This window comes from Leptinotarsa decemlineata, unplaced genomic scaffold (assembly GCF_025532065.1).
Source record: "Leptinotarsa decemlineata unplaced genomic scaffold, Ldec_3_MD MMD2_tig00026354_RagTag_RagTag, whole genome shotgun sequence".
Taxonomy (NCBI): domain Eukaryota; kingdom Metazoa; phylum Arthropoda; class Insecta; order Coleoptera; family Chrysomelidae; genus Leptinotarsa; species Leptinotarsa decemlineata.
The window spans coordinates 9034366-9059596 of record NW_027412702.1 but is presented as its reverse complement, the minus strand read 5'-3'; the positions used below and the strand labels follow the sequence as shown (position 1 = coordinate 9059596).

The window sequence follows — 25231 nt, the reverse complement described above, 5'->3', positions numbered from 1 at the left end:
ATTGAAGTTGAACAGTCAGTCGTTAAACCTGCACGTGAACAGTAGCGAACTGAATCCTCAACTTCATCATTTCGAAGAAGCCATACAGCAGTAGTATGAGTGATGCAAAATGGCAGGTTGTGAAGGAAATACATAAGTCGGCGCGTCGAAATTTTCCCCGTCGAATGACAATAATAAAGGGATTTTATGACTTGTGGCAGATGGATCTGATGGAAATGCAACCATATGCTAAAGAAAATAATGGTTATAGGTACATCCTCATAGTAATCAACTGTTACTCAAAGTATGTATGGTCAAGACCGCTGAGAAATAAAACAGCTGATTCAGTTACTGCAGCTATGGCGAGTGTGTTGAAAGATGCGAAGTATGTCCCAAGGAACTTACAATCTGATCACGGTACCGAGTTTTATAATTCAAAATTTTCATCGCTAATGAGAGAGCACCATATCAATCATTACTCAACATTTAGTACAAAAAAAGCTGCAATTGCGGAAAGAGTCATCAGGACGTTGAAAAGTTGGCTTCATAGACAATTTTCACTTCAAGGCAATTACAGTTGGTTGAATATTCTTCCTATAATTACCAGTCAATATAACAACAAAGTTCATCGTACCATTGGCATGAAGCCTGCAGACGTAAAACCATCCACAAAATTGACAGTTTATGCAAGATCAAAGAAGCAGCGTGGAAAACGCGAAAAAAAAGAATTTAAAATTGGAGATATGGTGCGAATCAGTAAGTTTAAAGGCGTATTCGAAAAAGGTTATACGGCAAACTTTACAACTGAGCTTTTCAAAGTTGTAAAAGTAAATAGAACGTATCCTATAACTTATGCGCTCGAAGATGTGAACGGACAGCCAATTAAAGGCTCCTTCTATGGTATGGAATTGAATAAAACCCATGATCCCAATACATATTTGGTGGAGCGAGTTTTGAAACGAAAAGGACGTCGTTTATATGTAAAATGGCTCGGATTCTCCGAAAATCACAACTCGTGGATCAATGAAAATTCATTAGTGTAATAGCATTATTATTGTACTTGATGAAAAATAAAGTGGAATGTAATAAATTTGAATTTCATTATACATTTTCTAAAACTGTGGAATCTTTTATTCTTCGCTGTATAAATAGTTTCGAAATACCAAAAATTATACAAGTAATATTGTAGCAATGGATTTATTTATTTTATAAATCAACATACACTAAAATGATTTACATGAACAAAATGGAGTTTAAATCAACAGGTCTGCCCAGGGCCTATCTGGGTGTATGTCGATGTACGATTACCATGGATTCCTCGTCTCCTGATCTGCACCTCTCGTGAATTCGACTGGGCTGCCATATGCCCCTCTCTTAATCGTATAGAGCGAGAAGTGGGAGTAGTGTGGGGGGCGCTACTACGACCACAACCGAATCATATAAAAGTCGAGTCCCGATCCTGAACCTCACTCAGTATATGAGAGCATATCGAGATGAATTCCGAAAAAATTGCCGCTGTATTAGCTAGGATATCACTTGATGATGAGAATAATTGGACGGATGAAGAGTCATTGAATGGGGATGAAATGGCTCCCAACATAGAGGGAATTGTAGAAGAGGAAGTTGAAATTATTGGAGGCGAGGCAAATATTGTAGTCGACGAAGATGCTAATGATTTGGAGCACGAGGAGATTGTTGAAGGGGATGTCATCGAGGATGACCTGAGTGATGAAGGTATTGTGGCTGATTCATCTGAAGATGATGGTGCCTTAATGATCGGCGTCCGATGGCTCAACGTCACCGACACATTAGAAGATCGACTGGATCTGTATTGTGTGACAGATGCCCACGTAAATATCAGAACGATCGATGGCGGTATCCAGAAGTTATGTTGGTGCTGTTTTCGATTTTACTCGATACGTAACAATAACGGTGGCTGGTATCAACATGTAAACACCCATGATACGGTCTCTATGATGCAGCTGGGTCAGTATTGGTGTGAGGCATGTGAAAGGCCGCTCACAAATTTCACAAGAGTATCAGCATGCATAATATGCAATAGTGTCAAACCTGTGACACACTAACCGTGGGCCTTCTGGTCAAAAAAAAACAGCCCTTTTCAGGGCTACATTATTCATACAAACAGTAGTAGTAGTAGTACACCGGGGAATATCGTCTCGCGACATGAGATTCTTCTTCTCAGGTCTGAAAGTTGGAAAATTTCCACTTAGTAGTAGAATATGAAACTGGTTTACAGCTGAAAATATACATTTTCATTGAATAACTAGTATATTTTCGATTTTACACGGAAAAAAGTTATGACGAAAGTTGTATGAAATTGGATTTTTTACAATTGAGAATGAATATCAACTACACCCTGCCCCAAATATCATGATCCGCGTAGCAAATTACACGGCTGCCACTGAAATAATGAAGCAGCAACCGCGAATCAACGGCTGTGACAGAATAAATAAATTGATCTACGGATTAATCGCCACTGTCGCGGAATAGATGAAAGTTTACGATGTAGGTGAGAAATTAAATACACTCTGTTTTAAAGTTATGACGCGGTTTCAACCGCGGATCCGCGACTGCGGCGGAATGAATCACGACTCAATCCGTTGAATGAATCATAATTCGCGGGATGAAGATAGGAAACAGATGTGGTCCGCTTCGCTCCGCTTCGCTCCGCTCCGCTTCAAAAATTTTTCGACGCGCGAATTGAATTAATTCGTGACCGCCGTTGAAATTATTCTGCGGATTAAATCGCGGATTCGCGGTCACGGCCGCGGATCCGCGGATAATTCGCAGATAAAACCGCGGATCCGCGGCCATGGCCGCGGATTCGCGGATTATTTTAATTCGCGGCCGCGAATTAATTTAATTCGCGGGTCGAAAAATTTTTGAAGCGGAGCGGAGCGAAGCGGAGCGAAGCGGACCACATCTGTTTCCTATCTTCATCCCGCGAATTATGATTCATTCAACGGATTGAGTCGTGATTCATTCCGCCGCAGTCGCGGATCCGCGGTTGAAACCGCGTCATAACTTTAAAACAGAGTGTATTTAATTTCTCACCTACATCGTAAACTTTCATCTATTCCGCGACAGTGGCGATTAATCCGTAGATCAATTTATGACAAATAATAGTTCAACAAAAGCTTTTGCCTCTAAAAATTGCGCCTACCGACAGTTAGGCCTGGTTAAGTTTTTATACAAAAGACTTATGACTGTGATATAATGAAATTGAAATAACAACCACAATTTATCTCCCAATTTTCGTTTTAGGTTCAATTCACACGCTCAAAATCACAAACAAAGATAAAAGAAGTTCCACCTGTCGCTGAAAAAAAGACTGAAAATAAACCAGTGAAAGACACTAAGCAGTCAGTTAAAATTATCAAGAAGGCGACACCAACACCGGCAACTGTAACGCCACCTGTGGATGAAGATAAAAAACGAACCAAGAAACGTGGTCCAGAGGACAAAACTATTCATCCTGAAGCTAGCACTAGTGGCACTACGACATCTGTCCAAGGTCAACCGCTCAGTTAACAATACCTTAGAAGTTGAGGATATGTAGTTTATTCCCAGATATCATAGCTTGAAGCCCAACCGCTCAATTGTAGGTGCCTTAGAAGTTGGAGATATAAAGATTACTCCTAACTTGAGATTACTACTCAGATTCTATCATCACGCATTAGTATTATCACTCTCAGATATCATCCGTCACATATATATAAAGTGAAATACACTATAATTGCAAGTCTATCTTCTCTATGAACCATCATCAATTGGTTCTCTTTGCAGGCAACTCAGGAGGAAAATTTTGCTTTGATCAGCTAACCACATAAATGTGCGTTCTACTATAATTGAAAGGTGAATACCTGATAGGTATTTCATTTCAAACAGACTAATTTGTAGTTATGTCAGCATAATAGTTGGAAAAAAACAGGAGCAGAATTTTTTTTGTCAGAATTTATTTTTTAAATTAGAAAAAACAAACAAACAAATTATTATTATTTTCATTACATTTTCAAATACAGATATAACATTTCGAAATCAATTTTAAACTATAAATATAATTTATTCTACATATTGAATATGACTAGAACATGATTGGATTGGAAGTATAAATGCTGCCACAACCCGTATATAGCAACCAGAGTATATATTTTCAAATAAAGCAAAATATTTACAACAATTTTGAATAGGCTTCAGTATGTATACTTCAAGAGAATGAGCGATGAAGATAGGATGACCATCGTCTGTGTGATTGTACAATTATTTGTGAATGATGAGATTTAGGGAAGAGTAGACACTGCCCCAACCACGCAGTGCCCTGTGTACACCAACCAACAGTATGTGTACTCCTAGGAAAGGAATAGGAATGAGGAATAGAAATTAGGATTATTCTATAAGGATAGGGGATGGTGGTGGACTATCCTCGATGGGGATTGGTGGGTCAGGAGGAATATCTTCATCGTCCGAATCAGAATCATCCGTCTCCCTAGGAAATAGGTCCCACATCACTGATGGCGCGTCATAGTCCACCTCGTCGTCATCCCACAGGCCATCATACAGGTCAGCGTCAGAATCAGTATCCACGTTGGGATCCAGGAACTCGTTTTCGGAGACGTCCGCATCATCGGTGCTGGTAACTTGCATCACCTGCAGTCTGGTATCGTGCCATGCTCCGGGCTGCTCGTAGTGATGATGCCCTGTGGTGGAATGTACCTCACCTTCTTCGACGGTCCAGTTGTCAGGTGACCTTCTGGGCTCCAAAAATGCGTGTGGCTCGGTGGTGGAATCCGCTTGTTGATAAGTAACTGCCATGTTGAAGATAGCTTAGCAACTGAATGTTCCATCGGAGACTCTCTACTTTTATACTTTCGAGAGGGAGTGGGAAGGAGTGGGGGAGGAGTGGGGATGATGTGGAATGAAGCGTTCATAAGATATTTTTTCCGGGATGAAAAGAAGAGAGGGAAGTGGACACTGCCCCAACCACGCAGTGCCCTGTGTACACCAACCAACTCACGTGTACTCCATGAAAAAAAAAAGGATCTAGGGAAAGGAAATAGATGGAGGTTATGTCCCAACAACGTCAACTTTCTTCCTGATCCGCTCCCTGAGAGCCTTAACACGCTCGGCCATTTCGTCGACCTCCATGCGGTACCGATTTGTTGAATCTGCCTCAACACGGTACTCCTCATCGACCCCATTGATGCTGATTTCCACCTCAGCAATTTCAGCCAACAAACGCCGTTTCTGTTCGACTAGCTGCGCCTGTCGAACTTCAAATCGTCGTTTACGTGATGCAATTTCCGCCAATTTTGCATCGCTGCCCTGGATCGTCACCAGCTTCACCTTCCTCTCTTGGCATATTCTGTCAAGCTCAAGCACGTCCTCGACTAAGCTAGAGGTTCTCTGCGATGACGGTAACTCCAGGTGGCGGCCAGAGGGTTGGGCAGAAGTTACCTGCTGAACACTTGGCGTCGGTGGCGGAGGTGCTATGGGGCCGGCTGGTGGCTGATGAGATGGCTCGGTCGTGGCCTCCGAAGATGCCGTGATGGCTGGCTCAATGTCGCCCGCAGCAGTTAACATCTGCGGAGCCGTCGGTGACTGCTTTCTCGTCTTGGTCGCCTTAGACGTCGAGATGGTAGTATCTGACGTGGAAGGGGCCCGCCAGAGGGTCGAGGTCATAGGCGGCCGTCGATAGGGGTTGGACTCGTCCCACATCTTCATGTACTTCTGCAGCTCCGTCTGCTTTGGCTTCACCGACGACGCCACCTGTTTTGGCTTAGCGGAGGGCCTCCTCTTCTTAACGGGTTCGGGAGCAGCAAAGTCCTCATCACTACCGCTCGGAGCCGCTCTCTTACCGACAATCTTCGACCCCTTCTTCGCAACTTTGGCGGTGCTCTTCGTTTCAGAAGAAGGGGTGGTCGAAGGAACATCCTCCATCCAGCTGCTTCCGGGTCTTGGATCCGCCGTTACCAACACAACTTCTTCTGGAAGGGGGCTAAGTGGAGGTCCAAGTTGGAATTCAGTCAAGAAGTCCACTATATCCTGTGGTAGCTCCGATTGCTGCACCACCACGTCCTGCAGGATGTTGACCTTACCCTCCACGGATTTATCAGCGTCAATGATTGAAGACATACTGCACACTAGAAATTCACAAAATATTAGAATAAAGCATAATAATCAACATTACTTATATACTCACAGTTTTTATTCGAAGAAGATGAACACAGCTAGAGACCCAACTAAATTCGGTAGATATTCGAAGGCTAGAAGAAGCAGTTCGAATGATGAGTGCTCCTGAGCAGTCCCGCTTTTGTTACCTAAGCCACTCCTCCTCAACCCCCCTCCACTTACCACCTCCACTTTATCTAATACGGGGACTAAATGATGAGTCTGGCAACACTGTTATATTATATTCTCGCAGATTATGTGGATAGCTTGATATTATATATTCCAATATTATGAAAAATAGTTTATACCTCTTCAATACTTTGTGTTGGAATTGTAATGAAACAAGATGTATCACTGATATATTTTATTTCATAATCTATATCATAATTGATATTTACAATGGGAATAATATATATTATAATTTCAGAGCTTCGTAGGTATAGATTTACCACATTGAACTAACTAATCATCTGATTGTTCCTCCAATAATCTTATGAGTTGATCCAATTTTTCATCAGAATCCGCCTCATGATTAGGCACAGTTTTGAGGGCGTCGATAAGGAATTTGAAATTTACCTCAGGGCTGGTTTGGTAGAACTCAATATCCTTATGCCCCCACGGTAATGTTTTTGTGGTATTGGGGATGATGAATCGCTTATCATCCTTGTATGATAGCGCAACTTTATTACACATTAGAGTATACACATCGTGTAACTCACTTCGAAAAGTGCTCATCTTACGCAATATGGTACCACCTGATTCGACTATTTTCCTATAATCGTCAAGTGACATTTGATTTTTTATGACCGACTTTTTTATCCCTTTTGCCTTCTTCAATTCATCACTAACGGACTTGACATGATATGCTTTTGCGCCGGTACCATAAAAACTGATAATTGGATCATTAGGAAATTCGTCTTTCATATTTCCCAATATTGGTTCAGTTATAGGCATAGCAAACTGATTTTCAACTTTGTAGTTGGATGTATCGAATTTCTCTACATTGTCCCTCATGAAATCATAAAAGTTCTCCGTGAAAATTTTAAGAATGAGAGAGTCGGTATCGGTGTAGAGGAGAGAAGCATTTGACCCATAATGTTTTTTTATGAATTTATAAAAAAACTCATACATAACTGTTTTAGATAAATCAAGAATACTGAATCCAAGATATAGCGGTTTATTGTAATTTATTTTCACTTTACCCATATGAATGGCGACAAAGTCCTCTGAGAAAATTGAAAGCGTTTTAAAATTTGGCCGAGCGATGAGAGCATTTGCACCAGTTGCACGCTTTATAGACTCCCAATGAGTCACAAGCCGAATGTCATTTCTATTATCAACGTTTTCCATTGTTTTTCCAAAGACAGCATTTGTTCTTGTCTTGAAAATATTTTTATGATAAACATTTGTAGCTTGATTTCTCATTAGGGTATTAAGGTCTACATATTTCTTCAACCATGGTGATTGATTGAATGAGAGAACTCTGTGAGTCCTCATCACTATCAGTCCATTTTCAATTGCCTGCCTCAAAGCCCTATAATGAACAATGTATTTTCTCTTATCATTCAGATTAGGTATTAATTTGGGTATTTTTGAATTTGTACCGGGTGGAATTACGCTCTCTACAAGGAATGGCAGATCCGAATGTGCATCGTGAAGTTCTTCAGGGTAATGGACATCTACTTCCAGAACATAACCCTTAGGACCATCGTCTGGAACACCCATGATATCTAGTTGAAGAATTTCTTGTTCGGATAGCCATGTAAACCCATCTGTCGGTAATGGTTGGGACATACTGTGACCATAGAGGTTCGTAGCGTCCAAATAAGTGATGAATGATGATGCTTCATTTTCATCATAATCGGGTAGAAAACGATTATTAGCAACATGCTTTCTTTCAGAACACTGACTAATACCCCCACGAATACCCTTTTGGAAAAAAGTTATCATGTCAATATCCGTAAGCAATTCCAGCTCTACACCGGTGTATTTGAGCATGGCATCCCAAGAATGGCCAGGAGAAGTAAAATAGTGGGCTGGATCTAATTTATATTTATCCAGACATATATTACGGAAATTTTCGAAAATATCACATAAAATCAATACATCTGATTTCAAATACAAATCTGAATAGTCTCCTAACGTTTCACACTCGAACAAGGACCATACACGTTTTGCCCTCTCATAATCATCCTCAGATATGTGTTTCTCGTTCAATTGATCATAAAAATCGGATTTTGATGGTAGCTCAGTACAATCTAACGTGGTCAAATTTTTAACAAAACTGTAGGGAAAAACTCCTTTCTGTCTCATCAAAAGAAATTTTTCATTTTCCGGAAAACACTTTCGTGTTTCATAACATTGCTCATCTGACAAGCTCTCCCCTAACTGCTGCAGTGATGACGCCATGAATCTAAAGCTATCGATAAATCTCAGCTTTAGGAATTGTTTTTTCAATTTACCAAATTTATCTATTGTGGTACCCATCAATAGATGCTTAGTGAAAGAAATGTAATTTTCCTTTGTTTGACCGATAACCTCCACCTTGTTCTTATTAGTGCATAACTCTTTTATGAACAAGTGGCAGTCATAGCCGCTCAAGTTATGGAAAATTATTGGAACGAAATTCGGTAACTTGTAATTCAAATTACATCGAGAATGTGCAGCTCCATATCTTTTCTTTCCCGTCAAGTGACAATGATCTCTCACTTTGACGTCACCCAATTCGAAGGGTTTCTCACAAATACCGCAACTATCAGCAGTTAAAAATTCATTCTCCTCTGATGCTGTTAATGGCTTCATTGGCACGATACGATTCAAATATGTATAGTAGATGGCCCTCAGGTCAGACTCCAGCCTGGCTACAAATACTTTGGCAGCGTCCTCCCCACGATAAAGAACAAATTTGGAGGCTGAATCATCGAAAGAACAACGAATTCGGTATGAGAATGAGTATGGCTCGTGAATAAATGATTTATTTGTGAAGGAACGTATTGGATCCGGTTCATTTGTATGTATAGGCTTCAGAATTGATTCAAAATCAGCGTATACCACGAAGGGGACTTTCAACTGCCTTTCAAAATTTTCAAATTTTAATATATTTTCCGGTATGGCCCTACCACATTTATCAATTTTGATTTGCGTTGTGGGAATGGTGGTACAAATAAAATTGCAATCATTCAACTGATGTCGTAATAATTTGCGTTCGTCTGAAAAATACATCAAACAACCATCACAAAAATACATTCTATGCCCGTGGGATGAAATTTGTGATGAAACTAACCTTGATAGATCCTTTATCCAGCAATAGTGGCTATTACTAGATTCATCGGTGATGTTCAATAAATTTACATGGCGACCGAGTTTCCGCCGTGCGTAATAAAGAGGACCCACAATTTCATATTTCGGTTTGTTGTTTTCAAAAGTTGTTTCTAACCCATAAACATTGACTGAACAATCATTCATATTCTCAAATTGTGGAATATCACGTAATTTCATGGGAAAATCTATACCTTCAACATTAAGTACATCTCTGAAGTCTGGATATGAGCCTACTTCAGAAGTTCTAGTTTGCGCTGGTCGCAGAGCTGATGTCACCGCCCAAGCGAAGCAAAAATGGTCTTCATTTCTCACATTAACTACTGCCCTCTTCAAAGCGATGAATTCTGGAAGCTTGATGTAGGAGGATCCACTGAGAGGACTATATTTGTTGATGTTTACTTCGATAAAAACAACTTTCTCCAGAGTCCAACCTGTAAACACATTATTCGTTTAATGACTGAAATCTTTCATATTTATGTAGATAATATACCTGAGTCGCGTTCTTGAAATTCCACAGCTTTTGCAGACAACGTGTCGACGAATGTCCTATAAACCTCTTCAAGGTTGTTTGATTGATCAACAATTTGGTTTTGGCTGTTGAAAGACTTCACCTCTAATATTTCCTGCGTCTGAAGTATGTACCTCCCAAACAACTCCATGTTCACTTTCAAGGTGTTATGAACTTGCACCATTCGATCAATCAAAGTCACAACTTTATGCCTCACTTCATTAAAGAAAGATTGATAGTCTGAATGTGGATTCTTACTTTCGACCCTGTAGCTAACAATCCTATATTTAAATGCGCTGTTGATGATTTTCACACCATCCTCAAATTCCGTACAGGAATTTGTTCTATGCTCCAATGTTTTGAGGTGTGAATTCATCCTATTCACAGGTACCATTCTATTGCAATAGTTGCACAATTCCTGAACTGCACTTGGTTGGGCAGAATCCACTCTGGGCCGTTTTGCTGGAGGACCTGCATCATTATCCGGCCTGCAGGACTGCATTTGATGACGACGCATGTTATCTTTACGGCTGAAACTTTTACCACACCTATCACAGTGAAACATATTTGTAGATATATTCAATACGCGCGATATCAAACTAACTCCTGTGAATGAGTAGCACCTCTTTTATATGTTCATTCAAAAAGTGGGGGAGGGAAGGAGAATACACGAGCGCCCTCAAATTTACATCAGCAAAGACACATGATATTGTAGAAGGTCACTCAAAGTCAAACTGAAAACGCACTCCAAAAGTCTCTTCGTCCATGCGGCTGAAGGTCGTTCAAAGTCGAATATTCTAAATAACAACGTGGATCAATTGAGGTCGTTCAAGGTCAAACTTGAAACATTACCTCAAAGTCACCTTGCTTTTGTCGCGTGATGTGTGTCAGGGTCGTTCAAAGGCACTGCCTCAAAGTCACCTTGCCTGCCTTGTGTAACGTTGATCAAGGTCGTTCAAGGGCAAACTCAAAACAATCGTTCAAAGTCACCTTGGTTGCGTTAAATCGTGTAGGTGCAAAACTGGCTCGAATTCATTGGAAGTCAAAGTCACCTTGTCGAAAATATGGGAAAAGAATGAAGGTCATTCAAGGTTAAACCCAAAACAGCACCTCAAAGTCACCTTGTCTGCGTTGCCGTATGACGCATGCCAAGGTCGTTCAAGGTCAAACTCATAACACCTCCTCAAAGTCACCTTCGCAACTTCGTGTGACGTTGAGGTCATTTCAAGGTTGAAAGTGGTGGGGGGAGGTTCTGAAATCGGCTTAAACTAACTACTAATAATCCCCCGTTTTTTTTGGTAGAAAAATTAGTGCACTATCGTCTAAAAAGCCACTCTCGCTACCTATATGGGCAACAATTAGTCGTTGCCCTTTACCGTTGGTCTGCGTAACCCTGTTGATAAACCGTCCACAAATGCTTGACGATAACTAGTTACAGTAGTATCTTACCAGATCTTAGATACTGTGTGACCAGCATTCACCCACGTTTCGTCCAGATAATAAATCTTTTTGTGAGCAGAACGCATTTCTCTAATAGAGCGAAGATATCTCCGTCGCCATGAGACTATATCTTCTCTATTAAGACAGATTTACGGTATCGTTTGGCATATATAAATTTTAAATCTTCTTTTATTATTTTCCTTAACTTCTCTTTGCTCATTTTTGGAATGAGATTATTATCCATTACCTTTGTCCTACTGGATTCGAGGGTTGGCGCTTTATTTTTAAAAAAAAAAGAATGAATGGTACAGCGTACAAAATTTTTCTGGTACTCGTCCAATTCAATTGTTTTTTCTACCACGACAATATCTTTTCTTTCTATTAAGACAGATTTACGGTATCGTTTGGCATATATAAATTTTAAATCTTCTTTTATTATTTTCCTTAACTTCTCTTTGCTCATTTTTGGAATGAGATCATTATCCATTACATTTATCCTAATGGTTTCGAGGGTTGGCGCTTTATTCTCAAAAAAGAAAGAACGAATGGTATAGCGTACAAAATTTTTCTGGTACTCGTCGAATTCAATTTTTTTTCTACCACGACAATGTACTTTTGGAGCTTATACAATCCCAGTCGCCTTTTTTTCACGTACAATGTGTTCAATTGTCGACACGGATATTCCCGTTAAAAATGAACACTGGGCTACAGCTTCCACTGCACGGAGTGTATTTTTTAAATTTTCGTACAGTGTACAGACAATCTGTTTTTCTTCTAATGACATCAACTTCCGCTTCCTTTGTACATTACTTGGACCTGCTACGGCATCCATCTTAATACTAAAGAAATAATAAAATTCAATCATATTATTCAGCTATTTGTCAGTTGTTTACCTACCTCAAAAACGATTTTAAAGTTAATGTATTTTGTAAAACACTTCATTGTGAGATTTTCACTAGAACAGATCAACAAATCCGCAACACGTGTTTCGCTGCACAGTAGCTTTTTCAAGCGTGTTCACTAACAAACTGAGTTCTACATACATTGTGATTTATATGTACTTTTTGAAATATCACTATCTACCTAGAAACTAATAATATTCTAGGAACTAATTAATGACAGTTATACCTGAGTTTAACGAACATTTATACCTGAGTTTAATGACTAGGTCAACTAGTTATCTCACATTAAAGTGTGAATGTGATGAAAATCTATGATAATGTATTTTGAAAAACAAGTATCCGCCAACTCTGTCTTATATTTCAAAGTTAATAAATATAACAGTCTATTTAATAAATATAATAAAATATATTTAATAAATACAAAACGAAGTCACCTTCACAAGAAACAGAGCACACTACGCCTATGCAGATAAGGATAATGAAGAAACCGAATGACTAGTTATGGCATTTCAAGGACGCAAATATAATAGACCTGCGAAGTGTTGATCAGTTTACCGATGTTTCAAAGTATTTAACGAACTGGTTCACCTATTCGCTCGTAAATCCTATCGATATGCAGAAGCTATCTTGTTACGGGGGGCAAATTTTATAGAATTATCTTACTTTTCAATTATTTGCAATGGCGATGCATAGACAATAAAAATTACCCCGGTAAGAATTTAGTTCTAACATTAAACATTGTTGCCGTTAGCTCTCAGTTCAATTTGTATATGAGTTACCTTCAATTGAAAATTGTTATACTAGTCGCGATATATTTTTTGAAAATAAAGTTTGGGAAGATCATATCATATCGTGTAGTTTATGGATCTTCATCAAGTAACGGCCAATCAATCAGAAAGTTATAACTCTGACCTGTGTTCAATCTCGGGATAATCATATTTCCAATAGTTTTTTTTATCCAATTTCAAACTAGATGAAACTAAATAAATTACCAATAATATAAAATATTTATGCTTCTTTTAGGTTATTTCTTGCTATGAAATTCCATGCAATTACTCTGATCTCTAATATATTTTACAAGTAAATCTCATTTCTAAATATTTCTGCTGAAGTCTTAGAAAGAGTATATTATTCTACTCGCGAAAAAGACTACCACTCCCTTGAATGATTCACCACGCTCGCCTTCGACTCGCGTCGAGAAATTTCATTCACACAAGTACGGGCCACATTAACCGCTCGTTGAATAATATGATATTACTCACTTTTGCGAATTCGTGGGGTTCCATATAATTCATAGAATGAAATACAGTATAGGCGACTAGACGTTTTTATTTGTATTGAATATGAAATATGTTAGAAAAATATATTAGTAACAGCTTCATATTTATGAACTTAGAAAATTGGTTGATTTAAGAAGTTGAAAGAAAACTTTCTATCAACAAGAAGGAAAGTCGTATTTACATTGTACAGGTCCTTCAAGGAGGGCATTTACCCAATGAATTCTGTGTGAGTTTACTGCAATTGGCTATTCAAGTTTGGGATATATATTCTTCCAATTGTTTTCCTGTACCATATCGAGAGATATGCTAGCATGTTTGTGTTATCCAAAAAAATCCACCTGTTGACACAAATACACAACATTACTCCCCGTTTCAATTTCAACGATTTTTCACGCAAACCACTTTACTTTCAATGAGTGGAAAATATGTGATGAAAACAACACTGTTTTTATGATTCTGTTTGGAAAACACGCAGTTAATTCTTGCGAAGATATATAATTAGAAGAACACATTATTTACATAGTAATCGTGTTGTGTTTTACAGTTGATGCGAAATAGATCGTGGTTCTAGTTTTTAATAAATTTCATCACCTCATAACTAAGTAAATTAAATTGTGTTTTGGTTGGAACATTTCGAGAAGGATAATATCAATTCGATGTAGGTACTGGAGTATTATGATTATGTTTTAACTCGCATGAACTTATTCGTTGTATTTTCCCAGATTGTCTTTTAATTGGGTATATTCAGCAATTATATATAAACTACCTGTACATCGTTAACTGGACAGAATACTGTATTTCTCGGTGGGCAATGTACGAAACAAGTCGGCCTTGAAGAACGAGACAAATTTTAGGTAATTTTAAAGGTTACGTCTTCCAATTGAAACACTGTCGTAAAGTTTCGTGAACCTTCCGCTTGATAAATAACTGAAATTGCGGTATATATTATAATATATTTTTATTTTCATTATAATTTTTCTCCCGAAGTCCCGATATATTTAGAAGGGCGCACTAACATCATCAAACAATGACCACTACCCACACCGCGGGGTAAATGATCACTGGTGTCAAGACACATGTGCCCTGAGTAAACGCAATGAACCTAGAATGACAGCCTTCTTCATTTGTATGTCTACCTTAGTGTACCTCAAGGTAATATTCTCGATATTCTCTTTATACGAAGTTTTTTCTTGATTTTCCTACCACCAGTTCAACTGATGAAACTTCCGTGTGGTAAAACGCATTTCGAATAAAATGTGTTCCGTCTTCACCTCCATTTTTTTTGTGTTCATATAATTAAGAGATATTGTGTTTGTCTTATTATTTTTTCCTATATTTTTTTTCTCTCATTATCGTGAGAACGACTGTGCGTTCCATGTTCGGAGAAGGCTGGCTCGCAGAGATTCAACACCTTGTTGAATCGGTTGTCAACGGCTCGATAAGTGATCTACCTCGATAATAATAATTTCGCTCTACAAGTGCAAGACTTCATTAATAATAGTTATTCATATAAACACTTGTGTTTATGCCCAGTTTCCTCTCTAAGAAAAGGAATTCAATCAACGTTGGATCTGGATGCAGAACGATTTCAAGGTAGGAAAACACAGTCTCGTGTAATAAATTCTCATCATTATTCTCTGGCCATTGAAAGGCAACTTTATAAAACCAGTCAAACACTCTTTGAGATAGCGAACTCCTATTTTTTACAGTCCATTTATCAAATACAAAACAAAATGTTTAGTGTGAAAATCGTTAGCATGAATAGTGTTATTTTCATCAAGTAACGGGTCAGTATATTCATAATTTACCACAGTATAAATAACATTTGACATTCTCCAGACAAAGTTCATGACTTAACTATATCGAAAAAAATTTTTTTTAACAATTCTCTTGTTTTTTCCAACTCAGTCAATGCGGTACAAGCTACAATTCGTATTTCTTCATGTATTTATGGCTTCGACAACGTTGAAAGATATTGGTTCTGTCTTCCTCTCCAGCTTTCACTGCAGAGCAACTGGTTTTAACCAGGTCATAGAAGAAAGCATTCGTGGTCCAACACCGACAGTACTGTGTTGACCTGCACCTATCTGTGGTTCTAGGCTGCACCACAAATACATTGTTGGACTTGATTGTCTTTCCTTAAAAAACATATCTGATTATATGGGATCGACAGAAATCCAAAACACGAGTATCTTTGATAAATGTGGTTCCCAAAGGCGGTCATTCACAAAATCAACAGAACGAACCATTTGTCCAAGTATACTTTGCAACACAGCGTCTTTGGAAACCTCGATTATCATCGATATTCGTGGTTCAGTCTTCTGTCGTTATCATAGATGATGTTTTCGTAAGGAAAGATGTATGTATACTCAGACTTGTCCTTCAAAGACAATCAAGTCCAAGGCATTCGTGGTGCAGCCTAGCACCACAAATAAGACATATAGCTGGTGGAAACAGCGCTGTCTGATGTTAGATCACGAGTCCTTTTTTGGGTTATAGTTTCAACACAATGTATAAATAACTGTATGTTGTGCTCTTCAGAGTACTTCCTCTCAGATATAATACACTGCCAGTGTTTTTTTCCAATCCTCGAAACAGTTCTGGTATGTCTTTGAGCTCTATCAGCGATTAGGTTTTTATCTCCTGGAACGCCTCTTAGAATTTGGGAACATGATAAAGTCGCAGGGGAGCAAATCTGGTGAATACGGTGGCTGAGGCCATAAAATTACGAACAAGCAATGGCAAGTAAGCAGGTACATTACCGTGATGCAAAAGTCATAAAATGTTTTCCTACAACACCAGACGTTTTCTTTGTATTGCTTCTCGCAAGTGGCACATAACTTCAAGGTAATACTCATTATTGACCGTACAAGCATGTAGCAAGAACTCCTGATGCACAACGCCACGGTTATCGAAGAAAACCTTGACATTTGATCGAATTTAGCCTCCTTTCTTTGGTCTTTGCTCTTCTGGGCTCTTCCATTAGGACGATTGGACTTTGGTTTGGTTTCATCTTATCAATCACATAACACACATATTCAATTCCTCTATAGAAACAAATGATTTTCCTTCCGCATGGAAACATGCAATTGTACTCCCTTTGCCAACATGTGAAAATCCAACTGAACTATATCATTTGGGGCAATTAGCAAACTGCCTATCCTATAAAAGGTGTTCGAGCGGATTCTGAAAGATCAAATCGATTATTTTGTGTACAACAATAAATTTAATAACAAATGTTCAATCTGGATTTCGTGCATTCTATAGCACCACCACCGCTCTTGTCAATATTACCCAAGATTAATTCAAAGCAGCTGATAATAATGAAGTAACTGCCATGGTACTTTTGGACTACAGTAAAACATTCGATACATTAGACCACAATATTCTGAGTAGGAAAATGTCATTTTTCAGATTCAGTGAAGGGACTGTAGATCTATTTAAAAGTTACCTCAGAAATCGAACTCAGTCAGTATGTCTGGATGGAAAGTGTTCAAGTGCTTTACCTGGAGTACCTCAGGGCTCTATCCTTGGCCGCATTCTGTTCTCTCCATATATATCTGACTTCCCTAAAATAATTGACCATTGCACAGTTCATCATTATGCAGATTACACTGAGTTATATTATCAATTTCCTTCAAGTAACTGGCAGGTGGCAATGGAAAAAATTAACAGCGATCTATAAAAGTTACTGGATCTATCTATAGCCCATAACCTGAAATTGAATTCTAAAAAATCTCAGCCGATATTTTTTGGCCCGAACCACAAAAGGTGGGAAATTGAAGGAATAATTTAAATCAAACTTGGCCAAGATTTTCTACAAATAATTGTAGAAAGCGAGTACTTGGGTTTGTGGCTTGATGCTGATCTGAGATTTTACAAACATATGAATTCACTTTGTCGTAGCTCGTACAGTATCTTACGTCAACTCTATCAAAGTTGAGATATAACTTCCAAATTGAAGTTGAAACTTTTCGAAACCCTCATATTGTCTAGATTAGCATATTGCGATACAATCTACGGGCCTGCTTTGATACAATTCGATGTAAATCGCTTACAAAAAATACAAAACAATTGCATTCGTCTTATAGATTTTTAATATTTACTTTGAAATTTATAGCCTTCGTTTTTTTTCTTTGTTTTACAAAGATTCATGAACTACCCACTTATTAATGTATACTAGGTAATTATTATAACATGTATTATATTGTATATGATACATGCTATCTTCTAAGTTAAGTTATAAAACAGCCTCGGCTGAACTTCGCCCATTTATTGATTTAGTACCTACTTCTTCTTTATAGGCAATGTATCTCTATGATGATTGGAGCCCATTTATTATTATTTTTGTTATTATTATTATTAGAATGACAGTCCTCTGCTTTTATCCGGCAGAGAATTTTGCCGGATGAAAACAAATTGTCTTAGGACAAATATTTGTATATACGAGTACATATTACTCCAAAAAAAATCATTGTTACGTATTGATTGTTATAACTTAAATGTTAGTTATATTCGAGAGGTGATTTTTAAGTTGTTCTTTTCATTCTAGATTATGAATGCCTCCAAATCATAGTATACAGTGTCACCATTAAAGTGCGCACCATATGGGAATTTTTTTTTTCGAAAAGTTTCAATGAAGTTTAACTTCGGCACTTGTTTATGCTTTAAATTTAACTTAAAATGATACGGCCAACTGCGACCCACTGACGTTCAGTGTTTGTCAAATTCAACTTTTTTTTTGAAAAAAATTGAAAAAGTGCATTTCTAGATCGAATTTAACAAGAAGTTACTTGAAAAAGTTGTGCCTATGGCAATTTTATACCCATATGCCAAATTTTATGCAACTAGGATGAAGTTAACGTTTTGCTTATTTTTGACAGATATCCCCTTTATTTTAAAAAACAAGTTCGGTTAATTGTCATCAATTCATGTATACATAACAAACTCATCATGGAGTTTAACTTTTCTGATAAATTTTTACTTATACGGACATTTTTAGAGAGAAATTAAAAATGTGCTATAAAAATTTTAACATGACTGGTGCAAAGTTTCAATCACTTGGCTATTTTCTTAAACAAACGTCAGTACCTTCAATTTTGAAAAAGCAGACACAACTCAAAAACTGCAATAAGTATTAATAAAATTACTAGAGTTGAAATTACATTAAAATTTCAATATTCAGTATTTACAGAGTATTAATCACGTTGAATAAAATTTTTAAGTAGTTCTTGACAAACAAAATGCATGCTATGGTAGTGTCAATTGTTGATATACTTGTCAAATTTTCAACAGTTATTGTTGCAATAATGTTGTCTCTTCAGGAAAGAATAGAAATAGTTTTATTATGTGGTGAGAATACACCATACCGGCAAGTAGCTAACATTTTTAATGAACGGCATCCAGGAAAAAATGTTCAACATACTACTGTGTCAAGGATAATGTCGAAATTCAGAGAAACAGGATCCGTAGCAAATCAATTTAAGAAAAAGCACACTCCAAGTAAATATGATGAGGAGGCCCAACTTAACATTTGTTTAAAAGTTATTGAACACGGGCAAACGAGCATAGCCGATATTATAAAAAATACCGATTACAAGAGAGAAAGTGTTAGAAAAATGTTATTAAAGAATGAATTTTGGCCTTACAAGCCAAAATTTATTAACACATTAAAAGGACGAGATTTTGATGTCCGTTTGGGATTTTCATTCTGGTTTCAAGGAGAGAGAGAGAAGGAAATGTAAAGTTTCCGTATGAAATTTTATAGACAGATGAGGCAACTTTCTCTTCAAATGGAACGGTAAGTTCTCAAAATTGCCGATGGTGGGCCCAAGAAAATCCTAATTTCATAGTTGAATGTGGTGATCAGTATTCCTTTAAAACTAATGTATGGTGTGGGATACTTAACGACCAAATAATTGGGCCATTTTTCTTTAGGGAAAATTTATCGTCCGTCGGTTATCTCAACCTTTTAAATAATGAGGTTAGTGAAGTTTTAGATAATATGCCTTTAAATATTAAATACAACCTATGGTATCAGCTTGATGGCGCACCAATACATCACACGGTTGCTGTAAAACAGTCCCTCCAACAAATGTTCAAAGGCAAAGTTATTGGACGTAACTGGGAACATTATTGGCCACCTAGATCACCCGACTTGACGCCTTTAGACTTTTTCTTGTGGAGTTACCTGAAACAAAAAGTGTACCGAAGTAGACCATTTACTGACATACACTATCTGGAAAATACCATTCGCGAGTGCTGTGCAAATATAAATCCCCAATTTATTGAAAATGCAGTTACAGATGTCAGTAGAAGGACCATAATTTGTATTGAAAGTGGAGGACGACTTACTGAAATGTAGGCTATAAGTGTTTGACAACCTCATTTAGATCAATAAGTAATTTGTTGTACCCATTTGTATTTTCTATAATATTATTGTTGTTTAAAATTTATAATAATAATAATAGTTCTATCGAAATTATTTGCATTTTTTTAAGTTGTTTCTGCTTTTTTGAAATCAAAGGATTGTTTAAGAAAATAACCAAGTGATTGAAACTTTGCACCAGTCATGTTAAAATTTTTTTAGCAAATTTTTAATTTCTCTCTAAAAATATCCGTATAGGTAAAAATGTATCAGAAAAGTTAAACTCCATGATGAGTTTGTTATGTATACATAAATTGATGACAATTAACCGAACTTGTTTTTTAAAATAAAGGGGATATCTGTCAAAAATAAGCAAAACGTTATCTTTATCCTAGTTGCATAAAATTTGGCATATGGATATAAAATTCCGTAGACAAAACTTTTTCAAGTAACTTTTTGTTGAATTCGATCTAGAAATGCACTTTTTCAATTTTTTTCAAAAAAAAAGTTGAATTTGACAAACACCGAACGTCAGTGGGTCGCAGTTGACCGCATCATTTTAAGTTAAATTTAAAGCACAAAAAAGTGCCGAAGTTAAACTTCATTGAAACTTTTCGAAAAAAAAGTATCCCATATGGTGCGCACTTCAATGGTGACACTGTATAGTTGTATTTACATAAAATCAACTTCTTACCTAAAATACACAACCTACTTCAGAATTCCTCGAATCATCCAAATCAAGTTGATATAAATTTATTTTCTTTCTAAAATATTACGCTATTTACTTAAGAACTTTGGCAACGTTTCGTTCATTTTCAGTGAATGTCCGCATATAATAATAAACTGTTTCTGAAAACGCCTACCTCCGGGATGCATTTACTCCTGGGATGACTCGATTTCCTAAAAGCGTTTCAACACGAGTAATTGAAACTCCATCGATATTATCTCAGGCACTCGAATGCATAATTGGAAAAGCTTTCGAGGTCGCCTGGCGAAAACAACTTTTTCGAATATTAATGAAAGTCTCTCGGAAATCGATTCGTTGAAAAGGTACTTGAGGGAGCATTAAATCATCGTAGGCTTTTGCAGAGCAGTGAATAATTTTTAAATAAACAATGTGAAACTATGAAATAAACGTGTTTTACCCGTATGAAAACCCACAGATAAAGTAAAGAGTATCAAACGACAGCTACCTGTTTGCGAGAGTGAGAGAAAGTTCTGATTAGGTCTTGTACGAGTATAACCACTCGAAGTTTTACTGTGATTCGAACGGAAAACTGGTTGAGATAGATTTCATCATATGTTAAAAGAGATTATGAAGCAGGGTATGTAGGTTAATTCAATAAAAAAAATTATGAGAAAATAAAAAGACTTCTGAAAGTTATCAACTCAAAAGTATGTAATAATATTTTATACTGGATGACAACGAAATCATTGTACATGGCGCCGTTCAGTTGCTTGGGGTTACACTTCGTTTTCGACGTTACGAAAATACTGCAAGAAAATACAATTTTGGATAGTACCACTTTGTTGTCCAACGAATCGAGAGATCACTGGACAGCAAAGAATCCACCCTGGTAAATTCATACATATCGAGGGAGAGTTTGATAAAACAATCTTTCCAACAATTACCCAGCAACTATACTTCAGGAATGTACCCCTGGTTGTAGAAGAATGGATACTCAAGATGCTCTCTAGTAGAGCAATAAGTATTAGTGTAGAAGACATCACAGTGAAGTGACTGGTCATGAGGGGATTTCCACAGGGAGGGGTCTTATCACCCCTTTTCTGGAACATAGTTCTGGATACCCTGATAAATCACCTCAACAAAAATGGATTCTACACAGTTGCATATGTAGACGACATAGTTATCTTGCAGACCGGCAAATTCGTCAACATACTGTGTGATTGAGCGCAGGATGGACTCAAATTAATAGAAACATGGTGCAAGGAGCACACTGTCGATCAATCCCAAGAAGTCTGAGATGGTCCTTTTCACCAGGAAAAGAAGTTTATCGGGCTTAAAACCTCCCGAAATCTTCCAAAGCAAACTAAACTTCTCCGAAGAGGTGAAATACCTTGGTACTATCCTCGACAGGAAGCTAACATGGAACTTTCATCTACAGAGTATGGCAAAAAGAGCATTTGTGGCTTATGAGCAATGTCGGAGGACAGTGGGATGCGCACGGGGTCTTTCACCCCGTGTGGTCACCTGGATCTACACTGCATTAATAAGACCTATGTTAACGTATGGAGCCATTGCATGGGGACCAAAAGTTCTACAAGCAACGGCCATCCAAAAATTATATTAAATACAGCGACTGGCTTGTTTAAACAGGATCCACGAGAACAACACCAACCGCGGCAATGGAATTAATTACGGGACTGACCCCTCTGGACCTGTACGTTAAGGAGGTTGCGTTAATGGCCACGGTACGATTGCGCACGGCTGGTGTAAACCTCGAAGTAGGAATGAGTCAATTGAGGCTGGGCCTATGGCGGGAAGCGCTTACTGCGCAACCTGTGCTGCAGGCAACAAGTGGTGCAATTGAACCCAGGTTTGTGTTTAATAAACCCTACAAAATACAAATTAAGCAGACCACAGTCAGATGCTATAAATGCAATACGCATATATACAGACGGCTCAAATACCAAAGAAGGCTCAGGATGTGGAGTATATTCCAGATCACTAAGCTTAAGGATTAAGTGGGAAATAGGAAGAAATACCAGCGTGGTCCAAACAGAAATGACTGATATCTCAATCGGCACAAAAGCAAAACCAGGAAAGGAATCTCAGGCAGAAACATAACAATCTGCACTGATAGCAGACAAGCCATAGTAGCCTTGAACAGACAACGTATAACCTCGGGGCTAGTACCTGAGTGTCACCAAGATTTAGCCAAAGCCTCGGTAGATAATAACATCATCCTGAGGTGAGTTGAAGAGCACGACAGGGGTAAAGGTAATCTTTAGCCAAGGAAGCGGCTGGACTGAGAATTTTAGGTCCCACTGGCACCTACGGCCTGATGACTTCAACAATTGTGGAACTAGCCAAATGTTACACCCATGCTCAATCCTTAAAGAGATGGGATCGAATCAAAGGATGCAATCTTGCCAGGATCACCTTGGGCGACCCTGGGAAGCTGGCGCCAAAGAAATATCTGGCGATGACCAGAAAAAATGTACGCTTAATAGTAGAATTTCTGACTGGCCACTATCAACTAAGGAAACACCTCCATAATATGGGACTAGTGTCCACTTTCCTGGAAAGGACAGGATGGACGATGACCTAGGAGGACAACTCCTCGGGAGGATGTACAAAGGGTCACATGTGGCCTAAAGGCTGTGGGTTTACACTCAACCTCCCTACTCTACAAATACAGATATAGATAGTACCACGGTGACTACGTACTTCAGTGATTTATTTCATTGAGCCATTCAGCATTGATCTTTTATGTTGTTAATTTATTTGGTTTTGTCTCGTTCGTTTTCTTCGATTGTTACCGTAAATAACTATGGGTCAACAAGATATATTTTATCGTTTTGATATTCTGATATTACGTGAGGTATATGAGTTCGCCGAAATTCCGTAGTATTATCTCCTGTAAGCATTGTTCACATTTTCTATCAATAATATTGACAGAAAATAGCACTTTCGAAACTATATCGAATATTACCGACAGATAGAGATTTCTTATTCTTTTCTATTTTTGGGCCTTTGTTCGTGCGGCCCTGGACCGTACTTCGTTGTCAAGGTCGCTAAAAATTATCCTCTGGGTGCGATGACAGTATTGATACTTCTTCCTCATTATGTTACGTTGTGCCCTTTTCGAGAAATGTCAGGGTGACTTCCGGCAGCTCAATCTGCGCATGTCAAAATTCAAAGAATTGAAGTTTCAAAGCAAAACAACGAACTGTCATTAATTATTTGGAATACACTTTAGTTACTAATCCAACTAATAGTGTATCACATCGATATTGGTTGCTGTTTTCATCATTTTGGGATGTTCAACATCCCAAAATGATGTATGTTCGAATGGCTCCCGCCATATAGGTAGTGATCTGTGATTCATGCTGTGTGGGGGAGTATGAGATTTCGGGTGTACTGCCAACTAAGACCTTTCCTGGCCACACCGTATAGCTGAGAACATATTTCATCAATCCTGGTGAGTCTGTTCCATGAAACCACATGTATTGAAGAATACCACCAAGAATTCAATATTCAGTTAACTAGTATTAGTATTCATGTCAATCTAATAGTGTAGCGGTCACCTTTCATTCAATTCACCTCATCACAATATCATCATTACATATAGAACCGAATATAGAACCAGTTCATTGAAAACCAAAGTGCACTGCGGTATAGTTATCCTTATTATTTCACTTTTAGTTTCGTTGAATTAGATCTATGATATTCAGGTGGATACTGATACAAATAGGTGATTTGGGTCAGTAATTATTTATTTTGAAATTGATGTTATTGTTTACCGATATAAGATTTGATTACAGTCTTGGATGCCTTATTGATATTCATATTGATATTCATACATATATATCATTTTTGGGGAATTTTAGGCGAAATAGTGAATTGAAGCCTGCCATTGTCACTTGGCATTTTTGAGATAATTAAACGTACTTATTTATTCTTGTTTGAACTTAGTATTTTCACTAAGCTTAACGTACCCACTAATCTGTCCCGCTGAGCTACCAGTGTCCAGTTTTTACGGTTTTAAACTGAGCACTTGAAACATTTTCTGTGGCCAACAACTTTTGAGATCTAGAACATCAAGTAAATCTCAGGCAGTAACATGAAGCCACATTCAGGGGTAAATCTTTTTGTTGTTTCATATTTTCTAACAATCCCCTAAACAGTTTAAAAAAGCTAACAATTTTATATCGTAAACCAATTTTTTTGCCAATGAAACAATTGGAAATCTATTCCGGTTCCACCTGAAATTAACCCAAGTGGAAAATTTCGAATAGAAGCCTTTCTTTTCCTCCAACCATTTGATGGAATATAAAATTCCCCTTTCCTATTATTTAACAAAAATTACTATTCAACGTCGTAGAAGCGCCCTTTCTCTTAACTCAATATGGCGGCACTGTGACTTACCTGATTCCGAAACTGTATAATACTGTTCCTGAGTCGATTCGTACTTTCGAAATCTGTCGCACCCCTACGAAACTTGTGCGAGCTAAGGATTAACGAGGTGTTACCTTTTAACGTGTGATTCCTAACATGGGT

At 37.8% G+C, this 25231-nt stretch overlaps 2 protein-coding genes across 2 annotated transcripts in view; both read right to left on the bottom strand.

Moving 5' to 3' along the window:
• Positions 1 to 25231, bottom strand: part of LOC111506053 (probable G-protein coupled receptor Mth-like 3) — a 64854-nt gene that overhangs the window by 32380 nt on the left and 7243 nt on the right. The gene's annotated exons all lie outside the window — the stretch shown is intronic.
• On the bottom strand, positions 6631 to 10802 carry LOC141486498 (uncharacterized). Its single transcript, XM_074184610.1, has 2 exons — positions 9980 to 10802; positions 6631 to 9920 (listed from the first exon to the last, which is right to left on the bottom strand). Exons 1-2 carry the CDS (start codon positions 10560 to 10562, stop codon positions 6631 to 6633), a joined length of 3873 nt encoding a protein of 1290 aa, XP_074040711.1. The 5' UTR covers positions 10563 to 10802.